At 48.7% G+C, this 19,824-nt stretch overlaps 1 protein-coding gene across 1 annotated transcript in view; it reads right to left on the bottom strand.

Annotated features, from left to right (window-relative positions):
* Positions 1 to 2,634: 2,634 nt before the first annotated feature.
* MAP2K4 (mitogen-activated protein kinase kinase 4) overlaps positions 2,635 to 19,824 on the bottom strand; it is a gene marked incomplete at its 5' end in the record, with an annotated part of 34,502 nt that continues 17,312 nt past the window's right edge. Inside the window, 4 exons of the mRNA XM_009587722.1 lie at positions 2,635 to 3,586; positions 4,748 to 4,793; positions 8,304 to 8,452; positions 9,502 to 9,579. Coding sequence (XP_009586017.1) covers positions 3,473 to 3,586; positions 4,748 to 4,793; positions 8,304 to 8,452; positions 9,502 to 9,579 — 387 coding nt within the window. The remainder of the gene's footprint in view (positions 3,587 to 4,747; positions 4,794 to 8,303; positions 8,453 to 9,501; positions 9,580 to 19,824) is intronic.

Raw genomic sequence — 19,824 nt, forward strand, 5'->3', positions numbered from 1 at the left:
ATCATCTGGACTTTGCAGACATTGACTGCTCTTGCAAAAATAAAGAAGCTGCAAGGCTGCAAGCATCATCTGCCCTTTCCCCACTTGTCCCTCCTCGCAGAGACGAGGTGTCCTGAGCCACAAGAACCTTCCTGTGCAGCAAACAGGGCTCACCTGAGAGGCACCCCATTTAGCACAGAGGGCTCAGCAGTCTTCCAGAGAAAGAAAATATATCCAGGTCTCCGTACACTTTTTTTTTTTTAAATTTAGCATAAGCAGTTTCAAAGGCTGCTTTTCTTCTGCACAGCTGCCTCCACCTGGAGGAAGGGCCTGGGAGCCAGGTATTTCAACAGCTTTTAACAAATCTTCCCATTCATGTCTGACCTTACAAAATGAAAATAACAAGGTCACAGTCGCATCCTAGTTTTATTACAACTGACCTGCAGGCAAAAGGATAGAACTATTACATAAACACTCTGATCCATGTATAATATCTTAAATAGAGGAAGAAGGAAGTCAAACCAGGATACCGGATAAAATATTCTGAAGCTCTTTGAAGCAGTTATGTTCCTGAGCTCCATTTTACAGACAATAAGGCAACATCCCTGCACATCAGCTTTTTGATAATTTTTATACATTTTTCTATGGTACAAGAAAAAAAAAAAACAGTTCACAATGTACAGTTCTTACACTATTTTCACAGCTTCTGAACACTATACACCTTTTTTTTTCTTTTTTAATAAAGATACATTGTAATAAATGGTGCACCCTTAATAGTTTATAATGATCTATGCTTAATATGCTAAACCTGTCCTTCTGTACAGCCACACATGCCACAGCACCTCAACCCTGACTTTGTCACTGGCAGCTCAAAGCTTTGCGTTTCCTTTTCCCATCCGTCGAAAGCAAACTGGTCGCGCTGCTGAAGACGAGCTCCGGACGGGGTCAGCAGCGGAGAACGGACCCCAGCCGTGCCAAAAGTGCAGAGCAAGGCAGTTGCTTGCATTGGAGGGAGACTGATTTTTAGGCAGATCCATCTCAGTGTTGGACCTCTGAAAGATTTTTGGGCTCAGCGTCACTGGGGAGATGTGAATCAGACTTCAATTTCTGAAAGGTGGGGGCAGAGGCAGAGCATCTCTGCATGCGTCTATCTTTACTGGATCTGTGTCTCTTTAGTTCCCCCAGCCAGCACCCCGTGAGACCCGGTGTGCCCGTTACGGGTGGCTGAAGGCTGGTGAGATTAATCACAGCTGCGGGGATTTGCCAAGCCTGAGAAAAGCTGAGTTTTCTGAGACTATGGAGCTGGGGGGAGAATTACCGCTTTAGATACACTACATATCTTGTTCAACTGATCCTTCCACATGATTAATCAGAGCTTTCGGGAATGACTAGTTACTTCAGAAAGCTCTGCCTTGTCCGTTTCGGAAAGACTTTAGTGACCGCCTCGCCCAATGAGCTGCCCCGGAGGAACATAATGCAGGAAGGGCAGGAGGACTGCATCTCCCCGCCCGGCCGGGCACGCTGCGCCCCAAGGGATCACATCGGCGTCAGCCTCGGTGCCAGAAGGACCAGCTCTGACAGCCGAGTGGGAGATGAGCAGTGCTGCAAGCCTTACACAAGGGTGTCACCTCTGCGGCCGGAGAAACACCAGATGTCCACACAAGCACAGCCTCGGCTCTCTCTTTTCCCAACGGAGCAGCTGGGGCAGGGACGTGCTGGTCTCCAGTGCTCTTGCATCAGCCCAGTTTGCGCTTGGTAGCATTGCTTTGATGTGGGAAGCCCCTTCCTTAGGAATCCTGCCAGAACCGCTGAGTTTTCACTCCCACTGTGTCTCTAGCCCTCTGCGTCCTGGGTCTGGTTTTGCCACAGAGCTTTGACAGTAGGTTGCTCTAACATTGATGAAGTCCTACCCAGTGCCTAAAACTAGACAACTCAAAATGGAAATTGGAGACCCCGAGGCCTCCATTTCATCCCTAGTATGCTACTAAATGCCTGAAAACTGCAATGTTTTGGAAAAAAAAATGTTTTCAGGAATTAATCTTTGAAAAATATGCCAATTTAAAAAAAAAGACTGATGTGCTTTTTTGCTCAACAATGGGCCAGAAGATGACAGCTTGCCTGGCCTTACTGGGTCAGCTAAAAGCCCACAAGGCGTTAGATGCTCCATCATCTCCACCTCATCTCTATCTGCACCAAACAATCTCAGCGAGGTTCGTAACAAGAGTGCAGTAACAAGAGCTATGGAGGGTCACAAAAGAGGTTAAATATGCCCAGAAGGTGGTGAAGAAGGTCTCCAGCAAGCTAAGCAGAGCGTGGCACTTGCAGCAGCGGGGCGGGCACAGAGCCCCCCTGCAGTGGGGGACATCCCCGCCATCCTGCTTGCAGTGGCGAGAAGGAAGCGCTGAAGTTTGGTCTCGTTAGGGCCACTGGGCTGGGCGGTGACAGCGCTGCCGGGCTGGTCTCGGGGTCAGTGAAGAGGCACTAGCATCAGGACTGGGGACAGTGAAGAACATGAGAAACATTGGCTAGAAATCACAGACATTCGTTTGTGGCTCATTAAAAAAGCTGCAGACTTTATGAACGGCACTTCTCGAAGTCAAAGCAAAGCCAGCTGGTGGTGAGCACTGTGCAGCTATAAATCAGGTCACAAGCAGGTTAAATTCAATCGAGTAGTTTAATAATTCTTCAGGTCAAAGGTCTTATCTTACCAGGTAACAATTTACAGGACACCTAGTTAAGAGTGAAGAGTGGCTGGCTTGGTAAAAGGAGAAAGAATACATTATGTCCCATCTCTGAATAGTTTAATGTTAGCCTCTTTCAACGCAACATATTTTTGGTAAAGACATATTCGCTATATTTAACATGATCTCTCTTTAACAGGAAGTTCAGCTGAGCACACTGTCCCCAGAAAGTACACTGCGACTGTAAAGCAACAGAATTTCATAGCAGTAAATCTATTGCACTTTGTGAAGAATAAAATTCTCCTTTGCCTTTCTAGCTCCAGAAGGCAAAGCATCTCGTTGGTTAAGCAAGTTCTTCTCCCTCCAGGCAAAGTCTCTTAATGTTCAGACAGACAACGCCTAACTTTTGTTTGTTTGCTTTTTATTATTACTTGAAACAACAATTGGAAGAGTTTGAGAGAAAAATCTTTCCAGTAGCTGCTGAGAAGTCTCCAAGTTTTGAGTCTAGAAATGAATTTTAGGTGCTATCCAATCACGGTCAACAAATAAATGTACTTATTTCCACATTTCATGAATATGTCCACAAAAGAGCAAGATGAGGTCTCTCTTTGACCAACACTAACACTGTGTGATCAGGTATTACAGGGATGCACTTTATATGTGACAACAGTATACAGACAGGATGGAAATAACACCAATATTATTGCACATGGTGTCTGGGCGAGCATTAAAAACACTGCAATATGTGATGAAAATTCTTTACAGCTTGTTTTCTCTCAGCCCTTTTTCTAGAGTTTGATGTAGCAGCAATATCAATCGACGTACATTGGAGAGCTGGGAGTTGCTGGCATTTGATCCAGGATTTTACAAACATAGCATGCAACATCCACTGTGCGTTCCTCATACATCAGGATGAAGGGATGTTTCTGGAATCAGATAAAAAACCAACAAGGTTACGTTCGCCCTTCTGACACATGCTGGCTACCCCACATAAAAGCTTAACGTATGGATTTGCCTGATGCATGAACACAGGGCTTGGCAGTGGTTGTAGGGCAACAGGACATAGCCTTGTCCATGACTTTTACATACAGGGAATCCATATCTTAAATGTGCAGTATGGAGATGGGACAGGACTCCAGGAGTGTCAGGAACTGCTGGGCAGGAGGCAGCAAGGGTGCAGTATTAGCAGCACCTGGCTCCTTTGTAGCATGGACACGTACTGAAATACTTTCAAGAGAGGTTTCACCATCAGCCTTGATCTGCCTGTCAGCAGTGGGGAGACAGGAATGACAGGGAGACATGGCTTGTGGAGGTCAAACAGGTGATCAGGACCCAAACCCAGTTCTCCTGAACCCTGACGCTCTGCTCTGCCCAGGAGGCCGTACCGGCTGGACCCAACTCAGAGCAGCTGGAAAGTAACGACATGGTGACACTCTGGGCCAGGACACCAGGCAAACTCCTTTCGTATCACACCACCACCATCAGGGAGCCAGGACGTGGTTTCACACATCCTCTGAAGAGATGGCTCCAGAGCTCCTTGAAGGTGCATGGTTGCCAAGTGTGACTTAGCCAACCCAAAAGCATTGCTGTATTCCCTCCTTTAGGACCTCCCACCACAGACAGGGTCTGCTGGTGTCTTACTCCAGAGTCACGCTCTTTCAGGTCCCACTTTTGCCCACGCATTCCCAACCTTGTTGTGTGGCCTGTGCGTTGGGAGGCATTTACACGTGACAGTGCTGGCCAGCAATTCAACAGGGCTCCTGCACAGTAACCAGAACCTCAAGCAAAGGCAGTATTTACATGGCACACACAGTATGCTTCTGCCTGAGCCTGCCCACTTCAGGGATCACCGATCCGCTGCAACAGGGCATTTCCCCCCATGCTGATCTCCCGTGTTTATGTACAGACACTAATGGTCTCGGCCATCGCCATGACCACAGGCCAGAGACACTGGCATGGAGCTGGTGCTCTTCCTCAGGCTGAACATCCTGCCTTGACGGCCCAAGAAGACAAGGAGCGACCTCAGACGTGCAACCCAGCCCTGCTGTGTGACCGGCAGAGCACGGGCAGCCACGCTTTGCACTCACCAGAAGCTCTTTATACTTTGGCCTTTTGGATTCGTCCTTTGTAAGGCTAAAGAAAGCAGAAAGAGAATTAGGAAAAGGTGGGATTGAGGAAATTGTTAGAGACATCAAATGCAAATTTTACAGGACACGATGTTGAATTCACTGCTGTCGTGGTGGGACTCACCGCCTTTTGTTTTCTGGAAAAAACATCCTTGTGCTGTTGAGTGACCACAGGGACTCCCTCCCTCCCTCCCCATACGGGTGAACAGCGAGTGTGGCCACCAACAAATCCTGCTGGGGACGGAGCCCGAGGGAGCTGCAAACGGAATGCCATCTCAACTGCCGCTGCCTCCATTTGGAAATGGGTTTGACTGCAGCATAACCTCAAGTTTTGGGCAGCAGCAACCAGCCTGTCCTCCATCCATCGGGCGGCAGGGCTCAGAGGCAGAGGAGAGCCAGCGCCGCCTGCCAGGGGACACAGGCACCACACCATCGTCTTGACATGTGCGGGCAGGGCCTGGGGCTGTAGCAGACAGCAGACAGCCAAACCGCTCTGCAGGGCCAGGGTCAGGTCTGGGCGCCAGGGCCCTCCTGGCTCATCCCCGGCACTGGTGGCACATCCAGCGCTGAGCAGGCCACAGATGCCGGGAAGGAACATTAGAGGTGACATGGCTGCCCACAGGTTGCTGGAGGACACGGGGGCCGGCTGGAAAGTGTCCCCTCCTGCTGAGCTCCTCTGGCACCTTCACCACCGGCCGGCCGCTGGGCCCCTGTGCAGCGCAGGGGGCGGCAGGTGGCAGCAAAGGCCACCAAAGCCCCTGCAGCAGGGGGGATATGGCGGGGGACAGGAGAGGTGATGGGGACCAGAGGCAGAGGGGCTGCAGGACGGGGCTCGGCGATGGTCGGCACCAGCAGCCCCTGCCCTGGGAGCCAGAGCTGTACCACTGGGAAGAAAAAGGGCAGAGGTAGCATCTTTCCCAAATGAGAGGAGTCAAGCCTAATTCCCAACAGCTGCACTTCCATCCCCACAGGCTCTGGCTGGACCTTTCTCAAGCTCCAGCACCATTACAGTGTGGCCTCAAATTATTCAGAGAAGCAGAGGGTAATTAATGCTGCATGCCAGGTGCTACTCTGTCCTGTGACCTGCCTACAGAGCTGCGCAGGGCAGAGAGGACAGGAAATCCCGCAGCTGCTGCACAAACATCCTCGCTTCAGGCTTTTGCTACCCAACAGCAATTCATTTTCCGACCTCAGCGAGTCTAGGGGTTCGAATATTCTCCTCACAATGCCTTTAAGGCAACTAGTCAGAACTTCAGCTCACAGAGCGAGTTTTGCTCTGAAATCTCCATACATGTTTTCATAAAGCAGTCCTAGAAATCTTTCATTTCTTTTCCAGCTCGACGTGAAGCTGCGTGTGTGGAGTGGCCATTTGCAGCACCAGGCGCCGTACAGCTCCTTTGCAGGAACATCTGATCTCCTCCTCAGGCACGCCAGACCTCAGGAGCTCACGGCTCTGCCTGCGAGCACGGCTAGCTCTGCAGCTGCCAGCACGAGGCTCCCAAAAGCCAGACACAGAGCTTGGATACTTTGCAAACTCTGGAGCAGAAAGCTGAATAACTGTAAGCAGTTCCAGGAGGAGTGTGACTTCAGATAAACATCTAACACAGGGAGGTGGGCTGAAGGGGAAAAATGTTCCACCCAGGCACTCACAGCGCTGTTGGGATCCAAAGCAAATTAAAAAAAAAAGAAATCCTCAAAACTTTTTAACATTATTGAAAATACCCTTTCCTCACTGACCTATCATGGTGAGCAGGCAGCAACACTGCAGGACTCTCAACATTTTTCCTGACTCTTGAATGCACAAAAATAGAAGATTATTAGATTCATATTTGTAGGGTAATGCCCAGGAGATTTAAGCCATCCTTTTGGCACAGCCTTTCAGAGACTCACCTGCCTGCTTAGTAACACCAAAGATTACTGTTTGCACTTAACTAAAGGTTATTAAGAGAAATATTTATTGAAGTGTTGCTATGAAGACATCATAAATATTCGAGGAAGAAGCCAGATTATTTACAAAACCAGATTAAACAAAAACCAGAATTAGACTGAAAACCGCCCCGTGCTCTATGCTTTGTGGCTGTTCCAGAGCAGCAGGCCCTGGGTGGGGTAAATGGGCTGGAAATACAAATTGACCCAATCAGACCCATGGGCCAAAGATGCTGCTGTTTAGCAGAGATGCCACACAGGCTCCTCTGTTGGGTGATCCGAAGCCAAACTCACCAGTGCGTACAGGGCAGGAGAACAAGCTTCTGGCTTTGCAAATTATAGAATGATATGGCATCACTATGGAGAACTATGTGGGAAACAAACTATTGTACTGTACATGGGGAAAGCAACTCTGACTTTCTAACCAAATACTACACTGTTTTTGACTGAAAAATGGAAACTTCTTTTGAGAAGCAAACCGTTTTGATGCTATATTTTCTGCAGCCCAAAGAAAATAACCAGGCCTTCCTTACAGCCAGCTGGAAAGTGGAACCTTGCCTCCATAAAAATTCATAATTCTGAAAGAGAGCAATATCCAAACCCCAAAAACATCTCCAGCAAATGGAAAACCCTGAAACAACACCTCTTGAAAGTTAAAATTGTCTAGAGCCGAGTCTTCCTGTGTAACAGAGCTCTGAGATGGACATCCCTGTGCTGGGGATGTCCATCACCTGGGTCTGCCCACGGCAGAAGGTCCCAGAAGACAAACACAGGTCACACTGATGGATCTCCTGCATGATTCAGTATTAGGTTAACGAAATTATGTTGACCACCTTTCACATTTTGATAGAAAAATACTTCATCAGAAAATTCACAATCAGCCCTTAACCTAAGCAGGACCACACACACGTGGCAGGTAGATGGACTGCCCCAAGCCCCTCCTGTGCAAACACTGCACACTCTCCATCCGTAGCTGACTGCGCTGCAGAGGCCCTGCCCTACAGAAAACCATCTCTAGTCTTGATCTTGACATATGATTGACACAAGACATGAAGCCAACAACCAAGCAAGCCACACGCTACACATCCTGACAGTCACTGTGCTGAGAAGAACTGGGTGGGAAGGCTCCTGGCCTTGCCAAGCAAAAGCCAGGACCAGTACAGATCCTCTGTCCACCCACGAGACAATACTGCCAGGTGTCTCAGGCTTCTGCCTGCAGAAGAAAGGGCAAACAGCAGGTCCGTCCCAAGGCTGTGTCATACCAAGGAACAGGATGCACAGGCCAGGCCCTTACCTGGTCACACAAACCTCCTGCCATGGGTCTTATCATGCCTCTCCTGACCACAGACTCTCAAGAGGTTTTCTCCTCATCCCTTCCCTGAAGAGCAGTTTCCAAAGGTCTGCCCTTCAGCCCCCACCCAGACAAGTCTCCCATCACCTCCAAACCAGTGAAATGCGAAAGCCCCTCACCCTCACATTGGCGCAGGAATGTGAAACTAAGCTACAAAGTGCTTGGCATGTGACCCTTGTCAAAATACCTAGCAATGACAAAATAAGCCAACTCCAAGTGCTTTCAGTAGGAAACACTTACCACAAGTTGACGAAGTTGATGAAACTTGGGGAAAACTCCCTTTCCTCTGAGTTACTCAGCTGCGGTGGGTCTCCTTTTACTACTTGTGTCAACTGGTCAAACACACTGTTCCACTTGGGGTAGGGGAATCGCCCTGTGGCCAGCTCATACTGCAGAGAGACAGCAACAGCACCAGGCAGGTTACACAAGATAAGTTCAATCAGGGTAATGTCTGCAAGGATACTGAACCCCCCAAAAGGAAGACTAAGATGAGATTCTTCATCCCATTCCCTATACGAAGCTCAGCTGAGGGAAGAGGAGGGAAAGTTTTACCCAATAGTAAGTTCTGCTGCCTACGTTAGGAGCACCTCCAGATTTAACCTGGCTATGCCATGCTTTCATATTGACAATGTCTTCTCCTCCACTGACTATAAAATGAACCAATGCTCTTACTAAAGTGTTTAAAAGTAGGAGAGTAAAATCCTCCAGTCCCTTCCCAAGCATCCTAACAACCACTAGAGAAAATGGATAATAAGAATCACACAATCATAGAATATCTCAAGTTGGAAGGGACCCATAACGATCATCGAGTCCAACTCCCTGCTCCTCGCAAGACAATGAAAATGAGCATTTTAAAACACCAGTGGGGAAGACAGAAGCTACTGGTTCATACTTATTGCTTCTGCTTTCTCTTCTACTTCACCACCTTGAGAAGGGAAGATCTTTTCAATTTATCAATGTGCGCACCCAGCAGTGCTGTGGTTAAGCCAGAGAGGAATCAGCAACCAGGATCCAGGATTAACTGAAGTCTTCTGCACAGCTGAAGTACACCAGACGCCAGGGCTGTGAGAGGCTTATTTACACAGGCTGGATGCTCCACCACACTCACTACCCCTTCTCATCTGAGATTTTGAAGACAAAATTGATTTATGATCTAACACCTCTTCCCTGCTCACATCTCTTTCTCTGCAAAACATAGCTGCAGCTAAATGTATTCTCAGGGGTTCAGAAGAGCCATCTGCCTTGAAGGGGTTTACATTGTTTCTGAGCCAGGAGGTCCTCACTTCAATCACAATATGCAAATGCTTCACAGCAGTGGAGCTGGGCTTTGCTTCAAGCACGTGTTGACACCAACCAACTCCATCACACTGCAAAGCATGCCAAGTCTACCCACTAGGAAAGTACCGCGCAGCAGAGGGTTTAAACCCCACTTACTTACCAATGTAATTCCCAAGCTCCAGACATCTGAGCGGACATCATAGCCTTGCCTGGATGCACTAGGATCTATCCTTTCAGGCTGAAACAGGAAGAAGGACCAGTCAAATGTTGTGCCATGCAGGAAGGAATGAGAAGCATCTGCAAACTTAGGAAAAACTCTACATTCATCCCCCTAGGCAGAGCCTGGCACAGCTCTAGAGGCAAACTTGTTGCTAGGGCAGATGTACAACCCCAGAAGAGAAACATCTTAAGGAATTAAATACTGATTTTATGGCGGTATAGCGTAAAAGGTGATCTGAAATGGCAATTCAGCACAGTCCAATCTTTTTTTTTTTCCTTTTGTACAAGCAGCTTAAATAATTGTCACTGTCCATTTATTTAGTTTTGTTTAACTTTGGGATCTCCTCAGCACGAAGCTTTGCTTTCTCTGTTTTTACAGCAAAGTTGTCCCTAGGGAATCACAAGAACTGGAATAAACATCTTCTCATCCACCAGCCTGGGTAACTGAGGTTTAACAGCATCTATCAAAACTCTTCATCCCAACTGTCTGCTGGTTGCTAAACCTCAGGAGGTATTAAAACCAATGCATTTTAAGAACAGTTGTTCTTCACAATGTTTTGGGCATCCCTTGAAGGCAACTATGATGTTATAAGGTCTTCAGACATCCAAAAGGTTTTCCATAGAAAACAGTATCGAGCCAGACATGGGTGATTTGCACCTAAGAGTGAGTCGTCCAGAGGGGTGAACGAGCACAAAACATCTTTATGCTTTGCATGTCATCTTTATGAGAAACCTCAATTCTGCCTTCTTTTGTTAAAAATGTAGTAATTAAAATGTCAAAAGAAAAAGGGTCTCATTCAGTTTTGATTACAACAATAATAAAGAGACCTGAATTGCAACAAAATACTAAATTATCAGGTAGAGGAAATACTATGAAAGCCCTGGTTGCTTTGTAAGCTACATTTTAATACAATTTCATGGTAGATGCCAGCTGAAGAGTGCCATGCAATGAACGAAGACCCTTAGTGCAACATCAACCCTCCACTGGACCACCGCATGAGAAGACTACCACGTCCCCACAACACCTCCCAGCCCCCAAACCCTCATGGCATTTCTGGTTGCTCTGCCATGCTGTCAGCTCTCCTCTCTACAGCCCACCACTTACACACAGCTGCCCCAGCTGTGACTGCTTCCAGACCTCTCCCACTCCCTCAGTCACCAGGATCTCGTCCAGCAAAGAAACTTGCCCAGGCCACCAGCCATACATAGCCACATAGAGAAGGAAGAAGAAGTTTCCACCAAGCTTCAGTGGTTCTACACGTGGCTTCTCCTATAACCTTCTTGCGTCCACTACTCCTCAGTACATGGTATATCGCCTTCCCAGTGCCACTGATAATGTTTTATCATCCTTACTTCCAGTTACAGTATCTGCTTTGAAACAGGCTGGCTTCAAACACCACACCCTGCACGCATTGCCTTTCCCACCCTCCTAGGTCTGCCCTTTGCTTTGCTTTCTTATCCTTCGGTTATGGTTTCCATTCATCTTAAGCTCATGTATTAGTTACTCCTCTCATGACTTGGATGGACTTTTCAATAATTCTGGTGGGAGGGCATGCAAATAATAAAATTACTAAAATCCAACTTTCTTAAACCTACCATCAGCCCTTCACGTGCTCATCTTGTAGCTCAGTCAAAAGCAATCACATTTATTTTGCAGATAAACCTGTGCTTCTAACTGCTCACAACCCAGCATCCTGCCTTTGCTGGATGAGTTCGGTCTTTCCATATTGGGTATACCATATCAACAGACTACCAAATCAGCTGATAAGGAATTAATAACTAATATAAGCATCCATTTCTTTAAATACGGGGAACAGAAATGTAATGACAATTTCTCCACAATTTTGTAGCTGAGACAGTGGGAAAAGTATGTGAAAACAGCAAAAGGGCTGAGGATCTGAATGGAAAATGCGTATTCCCAATCCCTGCTACTTGCTTATTTGAGGGGAGAGTGGTTTGATAAGCAGCGAACATTCAGGATGTGTATGCTCTTGGATGTTTCAAGAGGTTACTGGACATTTCAGTAAGAAGCAAAACATCTCAAGGAGAAGCCCATGAATGAGCATTGGCTTACACTCAGGCTCAGGAAGGACAAGAGGAGCTCAGATTTATAAATCAAAGTAACACATGGAATAACATCACCTAACAGCTACAAAAAAGTCAGAATGCTCTTAGTGATATATTTCTGTGAACAGTCTAAAATATTCATGAGAAAGCAAATGGAAAATGCCAGCAGTAGGAAGGTGGATAGAAGAACATAGCATCAACAACAGACCAGCATTAGATGTGGCGTGGTAGGCACCTCCTCTGTCCCCTCGTACAGAAGGTTACAGGCTGAAAAGAAGTTTCCAGGGACTCTCATTAATCACGCTCATGAGTGATGCTGCGTCTGCCCTGCCCTGTCTCAACACCACCATGATGGACCTGTCCCTCCCCAACAGCCTTGTTTGCCTACAGCCCCCACACAGCCCCTCCAGCATTCCCGGGTCTCAGGCTCCAGAACAGCCAGACTCCCTCAGCCAGCGGCATGGCCGGTACCATGCTGCTGTGATTGCAGCCCTGCAACACCAGTCCTGCCTTGCCTCTGTGCAAAGCTCTCACTGCATCCTCTTGCCTCCAACCCCTCCTGCCAGACACTGGTGGCTCCTCCTGCCTTCTTGGTTCCAGCAGCCAGCAGCAAGAGTGGGAGTGAAGAACATCAAGCTACCCCTTCCCTGTCCCTCAGGCACAACACTGTGGCCAGCAGGCTGCCGAGGGAGGACACTGTCCCCCTCTACGCCACTCTCGTGAGACCCCACCTGGAGCACGGTATCCAGCTCTGGGGTCCCCAGCACAGGAAAGACATGGACTTCTTAGAGCAGGTCCAGAGGAGGCTGGAACACCTCTCCTATGAAGAAAGGCTGAGAGAGTGTGGCCTGTTCGGCCTGGAGAAGAGAAGGCTCTGGGGAGACCTTGTTGCAGCCTTTCAATAGATAAAGGGGCCTTATCAGGAAGACGGAGAAAGACTGTTTACCAGGGCCTGTAGTGACAGGACAAGGGGTGATGGTTTTAAACTGAAAGAGGGTAGATTTATATGGAACATAAGGAAGAAATTGTTTACAACGAGGGTGGTGAGACACTGGAACAGGTTGCCCAGAGAAGTTGTGGATGCCCCACAGTGATCAAGGAAGTGGAAGTGATCAAGATCAGTTTGGACAGGGCTTTCAGCAACCTGATCTAGTGAGTAGCAGGGGGGGCTGGACTAGATGATCTTTGAAGGTCCCTTCCAACCCAAACCATTCTGAGGTTCTATGATTCTATCAACGCTACCTGTGCTGCAGGCCACCAGGGACCACTGCCCCACAGTGAGGCAGCTCTCTGGGGGCATGGCTGCTATGCATGCCAGGCCATAAGCATTTTGGCAATAGAAGATGGATTCCACCGCTGGCACGTATCTTCCCACCATGAAAATCAGAGTCACTTTGCAGGAACAAGAACCACCCTGTGACAAGAGAGTGTCTCTCTAGTCCCACACACACCATCGTGGGGCACATCACCCATGCGACGGACACTGGTGTGCAGGAACGGTGGTGGGTGGCCCAGCCCTGGATGCTGCTGGGGATACATCATGACGTCTGGAGGCTGCCACCAGGTACCAGCCAGCACAGGGCCACACAAAATTATGGGGATGCTGGCCTTGCCAGTGCTGGACTTCCACACTGCAGATCCATAGGGATGTGCTGCAGCAGAGTATAGCAGTTCACAGACTGTAGAAGGAGGACTCTTTTTCCATGCAGCACAGTGAATTATGGGACTGCATGGAGAGCAGGTATTTTGGGCACGGCGTGAAGTACTAAAAGGCTGTGTGTTACAGGGACTGGTGAGGTAGGTGGCACTGGTGAGACAGAGCTTCTCGTCCAAAGCACCCACACAGGGGCAGCCTGCTACCACAACCGAGCAGAGCGCAGATGGAGCAACAGGGAATTGGCCCTAGACTGTGGTGGCACAGTTAAAGGAAAAGCAGAATGGACCAAAATAAATCCCATCCAAATACAGAGCAGAAACAATCTCGGGAATTTTCCATGTAGATGACATGGGAGCAATTAACACCAGTGAAGGAAGAGTCAGCATGTCACACACTCCGGGGACCTGGAATGAGGACTGCAGATAAAGCCCAGCTTGTGCCAGGTGTCCTTCTATCGCCAAGCGCAAGCAAGGAAAGGAAATGGCTGAGATGGAGACCCAGCACTGGATGTGCTGACAGTGCAAAGACGCAGGGCATGAATGCATCAAAGAAGGGTGCAAGCTGCCACGGGGCTTCTCTCCATTTGTGTCCACCTAAGCACCAGCATCTTGACTGAAAAATGAGCAGAAGTGGGCAGAACTGATCCTCCGTCTCCTCCAAACCCCCAGCTAAGCAAACACATGCAATTCAGGATGTGACACAAGGACAGACACACACATGACTCCCTGCAGTCTTCAGCTGTTTCATGTTGCTAAAGAGCAGAGTAGCATTTCTGGGAAAACACAATTCTTGAAGCTCAGATCTGGATTTTCACTGGTTATATAATCAGGGAATTTTATCCTGCAAATTCAAAACTGCCTACATGGCATTAAAATGTACATAACAAACTCTTATTTGCTACTTAGGCCGATGCATCTCTAAACGAAAAGAAAATAAAAGGTTACCAGGAGCAAAGAACAACCAGAAAGAGATAAATTTTTGCAATACAAAAAGCAGAACAAAATCTACATGATACAAACCCTCCCTCTGTCCAACCACAGGAACAGACAGATGCGAGATGGAAGCTGCCAGCCTCTGTTGGAGACTACCTTCTCGCACTAAAAAACATGTGAAATGAAGTCCAGTGACCTCCCTGACTTTGGCCGATGGCAGGAGCAAGGTAAAGCACTGCACATCTGGAAGCAGGGCTGTGCGGGCTGCAGCTGCAGCATCATCTGCGCCAAATTCAGCTGCAAAGCACACAGTGAGCTACGAACCGGGGCAGCCAGAGTTAACAGACCTTCACCGCTCTGACACAAACTGGATACGAGTCTTGCACGCAAGAGCCGCAGCTCCCTAGGACGCTATTCTGCTGCTGTGTTAACCGAAATACCACGTGTATTTGTTTAGGGATGCTCAAGACAAAAATGCCATCTCCCCTGCAGTGGTGACCCTTTTACTGTGGCTTTCTCGTTTGGACAGTGGTGCCCTGCAAGGGGCTCGGCAAGTGCTCGCAGAGAGAAGCATCTGTCACTGCCCGAGCGACTCGGCTCTCGGGGCCAACTCTAAACCGAAGCCACAGCAAGGAGGGGAGCAATGTCTCTGAACAGCTGCCTGCAGAGTTGTGCAACAGCAATGGAAACCATCTTTAGGACCATAAATAACTAGTTTGGGAAATTCTTCGGCTGTTCAGTAAAGGAAAATGTTGTCACTCACTTCTTGCATTGCTGCATTTCTCAAGAATATTCCTACAGTGAAAAGCAAGTTGTTCTTCCTTCAGGGCTCTCCCCTGCACAGGCCTCTCACACACTCAACCGGAGCATGGAACGATGGCCAGCATTAGTGTCACAGCACAGCCCAGGCTGGGATGCACGCAATGGGCACAAAGCAGGGCAAGCGAGGAAGCACTGACTCCTCTGGGCTCTCGGACCTGCTTCTCCTCTCCCCTCCTCCTCCAGAGTGCAAGGATGTTGCGTGCAGCTCCCTCTCCTCTGCTTGCCGAGACCTCCAAACGTTTTATTCCTGCAAGCCCCCCCTGACTTCTCTACAGGGCTGGGCTGGCAGCTCAGACCCTGTAAGGGTGAGGAAGAGCCTGAGCACTCATGTTCCCAGGAGATGGTCACCACCAACCCTGTGGACACCATGTCCCAGAAAAGAGGCAGTCCTGCTCTGTGAGGTGACTGTCCTCGGGGGGACTCTCCGTGCTGGTCCTCGAGCAGACCTCAGTGCCCAAGATGCAGCCCTACAGTAGGTGCTGGAGCTCCAAACAGATGTGAACATCCATCCACTCCTCCTGGCCGGTGTTACTGCTCTGCTCTACTGGAAGTTTCAGAGGCTCTCCCTTAGGTGACACCGATCTCCCTTTGGTGACACCAAATTCTTCTACTGGCTGCTAGAGAGGTGAGGTGTCTAATTTCACATGGGTCTTGATTTTTATGTGCAGTGAAGCCTAATAAGCTTTCTGGATCTCCTCCCGGGCACGTAGGAGCTCACAGAAGGTGACCTCAGAGCTGCAAAAGCCTCAGTCTAAGAACACAGATGTGAGTCATTTACACAAGCAAGTGAGGCATCACAGTCACACTGTGTTGGGTAAAGCCTTTTCTAAGGTTATACCCCCTCCTCTCCAATACTAGGTGACCGATGAAAAAGCTATTAACGCTTTGTTTTCTCTGGGCCTGTATCACAGCGCCAATCGCTACGGGGGTCATGCAGCATCCTATGCAGCAGCCTACCCTGCTTGCAGGAGGAGACACGGCTCCTCGGCCAGGGTGTGACGCGGCAGAGCAAAGGACACACAGCATGATGGGTGGAAGAGCTGACAGGAAGTGGAGAACATGAGTTGTTCTATCTTTGCTGGCTAGGTGGACCTGCCGCTTCCCCCTGCTCCTCAGTCTACCACCTCTAGGATAGCAGCAGTAACACTGTCTCTCTGTGCACCACTTCTACACCTACATAGGACATAAGAGTAGTATTGTCAAAAAATACTTCAGCTAAAATATTCATCCCTGATTAGACTTTTGAATTCAGACGGTCCTTCCAAAATCCCCTCTGTTCTTTGATTTCCTGTCCCTCCCCCTCACCCAGGTCAGTCACGAAGTCCGCGGCTGCACAGAGATTATCAACAGAGATCATGTTTCTAGAGAATGGCCTTTCCTCCCCTCCTATTTCCTTTACAAATTTACTCTGATAGAATGCTTCATTTAAAAACTTCTCCAGCAGCATTTTCCAGGTGGAGACACTGGTTTCTGTTCGCATGGGATTACCATCCCCTCCCAGCTGGCTTTCCTAGCAGTGTTTGAATTCCTCTATCTCAACAGCAGGAAGATCACAGGAAAGTGATGGACTGGTGGACGAGGGACACTTGCTAGGCACAGGAAGATTGGCATTAAACATTAATGAAGACAACGAGGTCCTGTTGGGCTTAGCACAGCATATTCTTGATGACCTTATTTGTCTTGTTAAAAAAGGTAAATGTGTGGCTATACTAAACTTGGACTAGTGCAGTGCATTGTCTGGACTGCAACTAAATCAAGCATCAATAATTTGCATTAGTAAATGGCTTCACTGGCAAGTTCAGAGTGTAACTGTTGTTAAAAAGACTCCATTGAGTGGGAAAGACAGGATTTATAACGGGACCTCAAACGTGACCTTCCTTGGCCTACCGCTAATAATATCCAAGCAAATATACAATTAGTGTTGCTAAATTCTGCGTATTACAAAAATATTGCTAGTGTCATAAATAAAGGTTCCTGAAGAGCTAGTGTGATTTGAATGTTTGGTAAGCTGGGCTCTGGCTGGATGCTGACTCACTCAACCAGACACAGAAAAAGCAGCACTCTGGGATGACAGACAGGCTCCTAGAAAAGGACAGGAGAGCATGAAATCCCAGAGGAGCATCACGATTAAAGGCGACGCAGTAGGAACCGCTGCTCTTATTATATACTCCGCAGGTGAGACAAACACTGGAAGTTTGCTCAATTTCAGGGTCTATACTTGCAAAAGGATGCTAAAAAAAATCGGGCGGGTTATAGCACAGCTGTAAAATACAATCCAATCTGCCTTAAGGGCATAAGCTGCTCAGTCGCTAATCTCCTCAAAGAAAAGCTTAAGAGGTAACTACATCAGAGTCAGAAAGTACCTACTGGGGAGAGAGGCTGTGGCAAGTAAAGGACTCCTTAATTCTGCAAACGAAGTAGAAACCAGAGCCCACAGTCATCCATTAAAACAAGACTTACTCGTATTAAAAAGATGGTATTAGGCACATAATTAATGACCAGGACAATTTCACAGGCACTATGGTAGATTCTCCAGCACTTGAAGAGGCATCTTTAACGCAGGACTTTGGAGGTCTTCTCCATCTGGTGTTGTTTTAGAAGGCCACCCTCCAGTATCCCAGAGCTTGACGCATCCCCTCAGTGCCATCCCCACCGCTGCTTCCAAGAACTGTATTAGATTAACAGGCCCAAGCTCTGGAGAGGCAGCAGTTTTGGAGAGCTGTAAGGTATCGTTTCAGCCCCGCTAAGGAACTTTGTCACAGAACCTCACTGAGGGCCTGCAATTTTGGTGGAGATGCTCTAGAAGTCCTTGAAGTAGTAAGTTACAGAAGCCTGAATTGCAGGGAGCCCAGTTATTTTTCCACAGCCTTAATGCCTAACCAACAGACAAGCTTTCAAACACATATTGAGAAGAAAAGGAGTCCAGCAGGAAGCAGTACAAGGGGACGACTTCTGATCCTAGAGGACTCTATGATGCAGCAGAGAAAGGGAACCAAGAGAGGGTGTCTACAGATGAAGTTACACACATCCTAACCAGAAATCAAGCAAAACAAAATGCAGATCGTCATCAGCAAAAGCGAGCAGCTCAGATAGGGCCAGACTGGAGTCACCAGCAGTTCGAGCCTTAAAATCTGGTTTCTCTTTCTTAAAGATCTCTTCCATTCAACCAGAAGCTGTTGGTCTGGGCACAGGATCAGGAGGCTTCCCCGGCTGCCTTCAATCTGCTGTCCCTCTGGCCTCATCACCCATGAAAGTTTGCACCTGCAAAGCACAGCCCTCACTCCCCAGGTCCAGTCCTGACTCCGATCCTTCCCATATTATGGGAAATAGGAGCTTTTGCACTCCACAAATGGAGTATCTGGTCCTGAACAAGGCGGCGTGACCTGCTCCTCCCATGGCCCTCGTGCCCTGCCTGCTCCACCGCCAAGGGTCACGCTGCAGCAGCAGGGAACAGATGGAGGAGGTGGAGGCCGGACTTGGTTGCACGCAGATGATGGTGCCAGGGTAGCTGCCGGGGCAGTCTGGTGCTGCCGAGCAGCTCCAGCAGCCCCCCAGCCTGCGCCGAGCACATGGCAGGCATGCAGGAAGCTCCCACGTTTGGCAGGAAAAGGCTCAGCACAGGGGTGGAGATTCCCACTGGAAATCCCTGTGGGTCCTCCTGAAGCAGAATCCCCCCACCCTCACCCGCACGAGCAGCAAGAGCCAAACAGGCTCAGGGAAGACAGGAGGCTCACACCTGCAGACCCGGGACCCGCACAACCCTTCGCTACCTCTCCCTACACCTGACCCTGCTCTAAGGAGCCTTGCCCATCCCTCACTGCATCTTCACTGCCCTGATGATCACGTTCTGCTATTTGTGGCTTCCAATTAGCCTTCTTGTAGCCAATCATGGCAGCAGGACTACTCTATGCCACCCCAGCACAGTCAGCTGTGCCCCATGCAGAGCAAACCCACGGTAAGCAGGAGCTGCCTGTTGTTTCCAGCTGAACCTCCAATATCTCCTGAGGGCAACTATCTCCCAAACCTGACTTCTAGGCACTTCCCACATAAATCCTAGCGGCAAAAATGACTTTTTTCCGCCTTTTAATATTCTCCTCCACAAAACTCACGTCCTGTCCGCAATACTTCTGGCCAAGTGGTCTGCTTACACAGACTGCTGCTGACACGTTTCCTCAGGTTTATATAAACTGCTTGTGCAGACTAGCGTCTAAACAGGAGAGTAGGAAAATCCGTTCCCACCATGTCCTCGACAGGGGGTGGAAGTGCCGATGCACAGACAGGAGCTCAGCCCTGCAGCGGAGCCGCTCGGCATGGGCTCTGCGCTGCATGATGTAAGGAGCTAAGTTTGGACAGGAGAAGTCCCACGCTGGATGAGCCTCATGGACGATTTTAGCTGGTGAATGAGTAAGTAGAAGTTATGTTCTCAGCCGAAACCCCTGAAGCATGTGGGTGACAGCAGCAACACACGAGCAGGGCGGGCTGCACTCAGAGCTCAGGCATCTCCCCCGGCATTCGCTATGCCGCGGGCAGCAGTGCCTGGATTCAGTCCTGCTCGCAGAGGGACAGTCCCACATGTCTCCTAGCCTCCTCCCAAATTTGTTTTCTCAGTCATAAAAATTATGGCTGGGTGCAAAGTTTCAGAGGAAAAAAAGAAAAAAAAAAATTCCAACACACAGCAATATTCAGGAGCACCCAAGAGGATTTTAGCTGCATGAATTCAAACCAACAGCCTGCCTGTTCAGATAAATGAATGACCGAGCCTGAGGAAAACTTGGGCATCGGGTCA

Source organism: Fulmarus glacialis, unplaced genomic scaffold (assembly GCF_000690835.1).
Source record: "Fulmarus glacialis isolate BGI_N327 unplaced genomic scaffold, ASM69083v1 scaffold46101, whole genome shotgun sequence".
In the NCBI taxonomy this organism is placed as follows: domain Eukaryota; kingdom Metazoa; phylum Chordata; class Aves; order Procellariiformes; family Procellariidae; genus Fulmarus; species Fulmarus glacialis.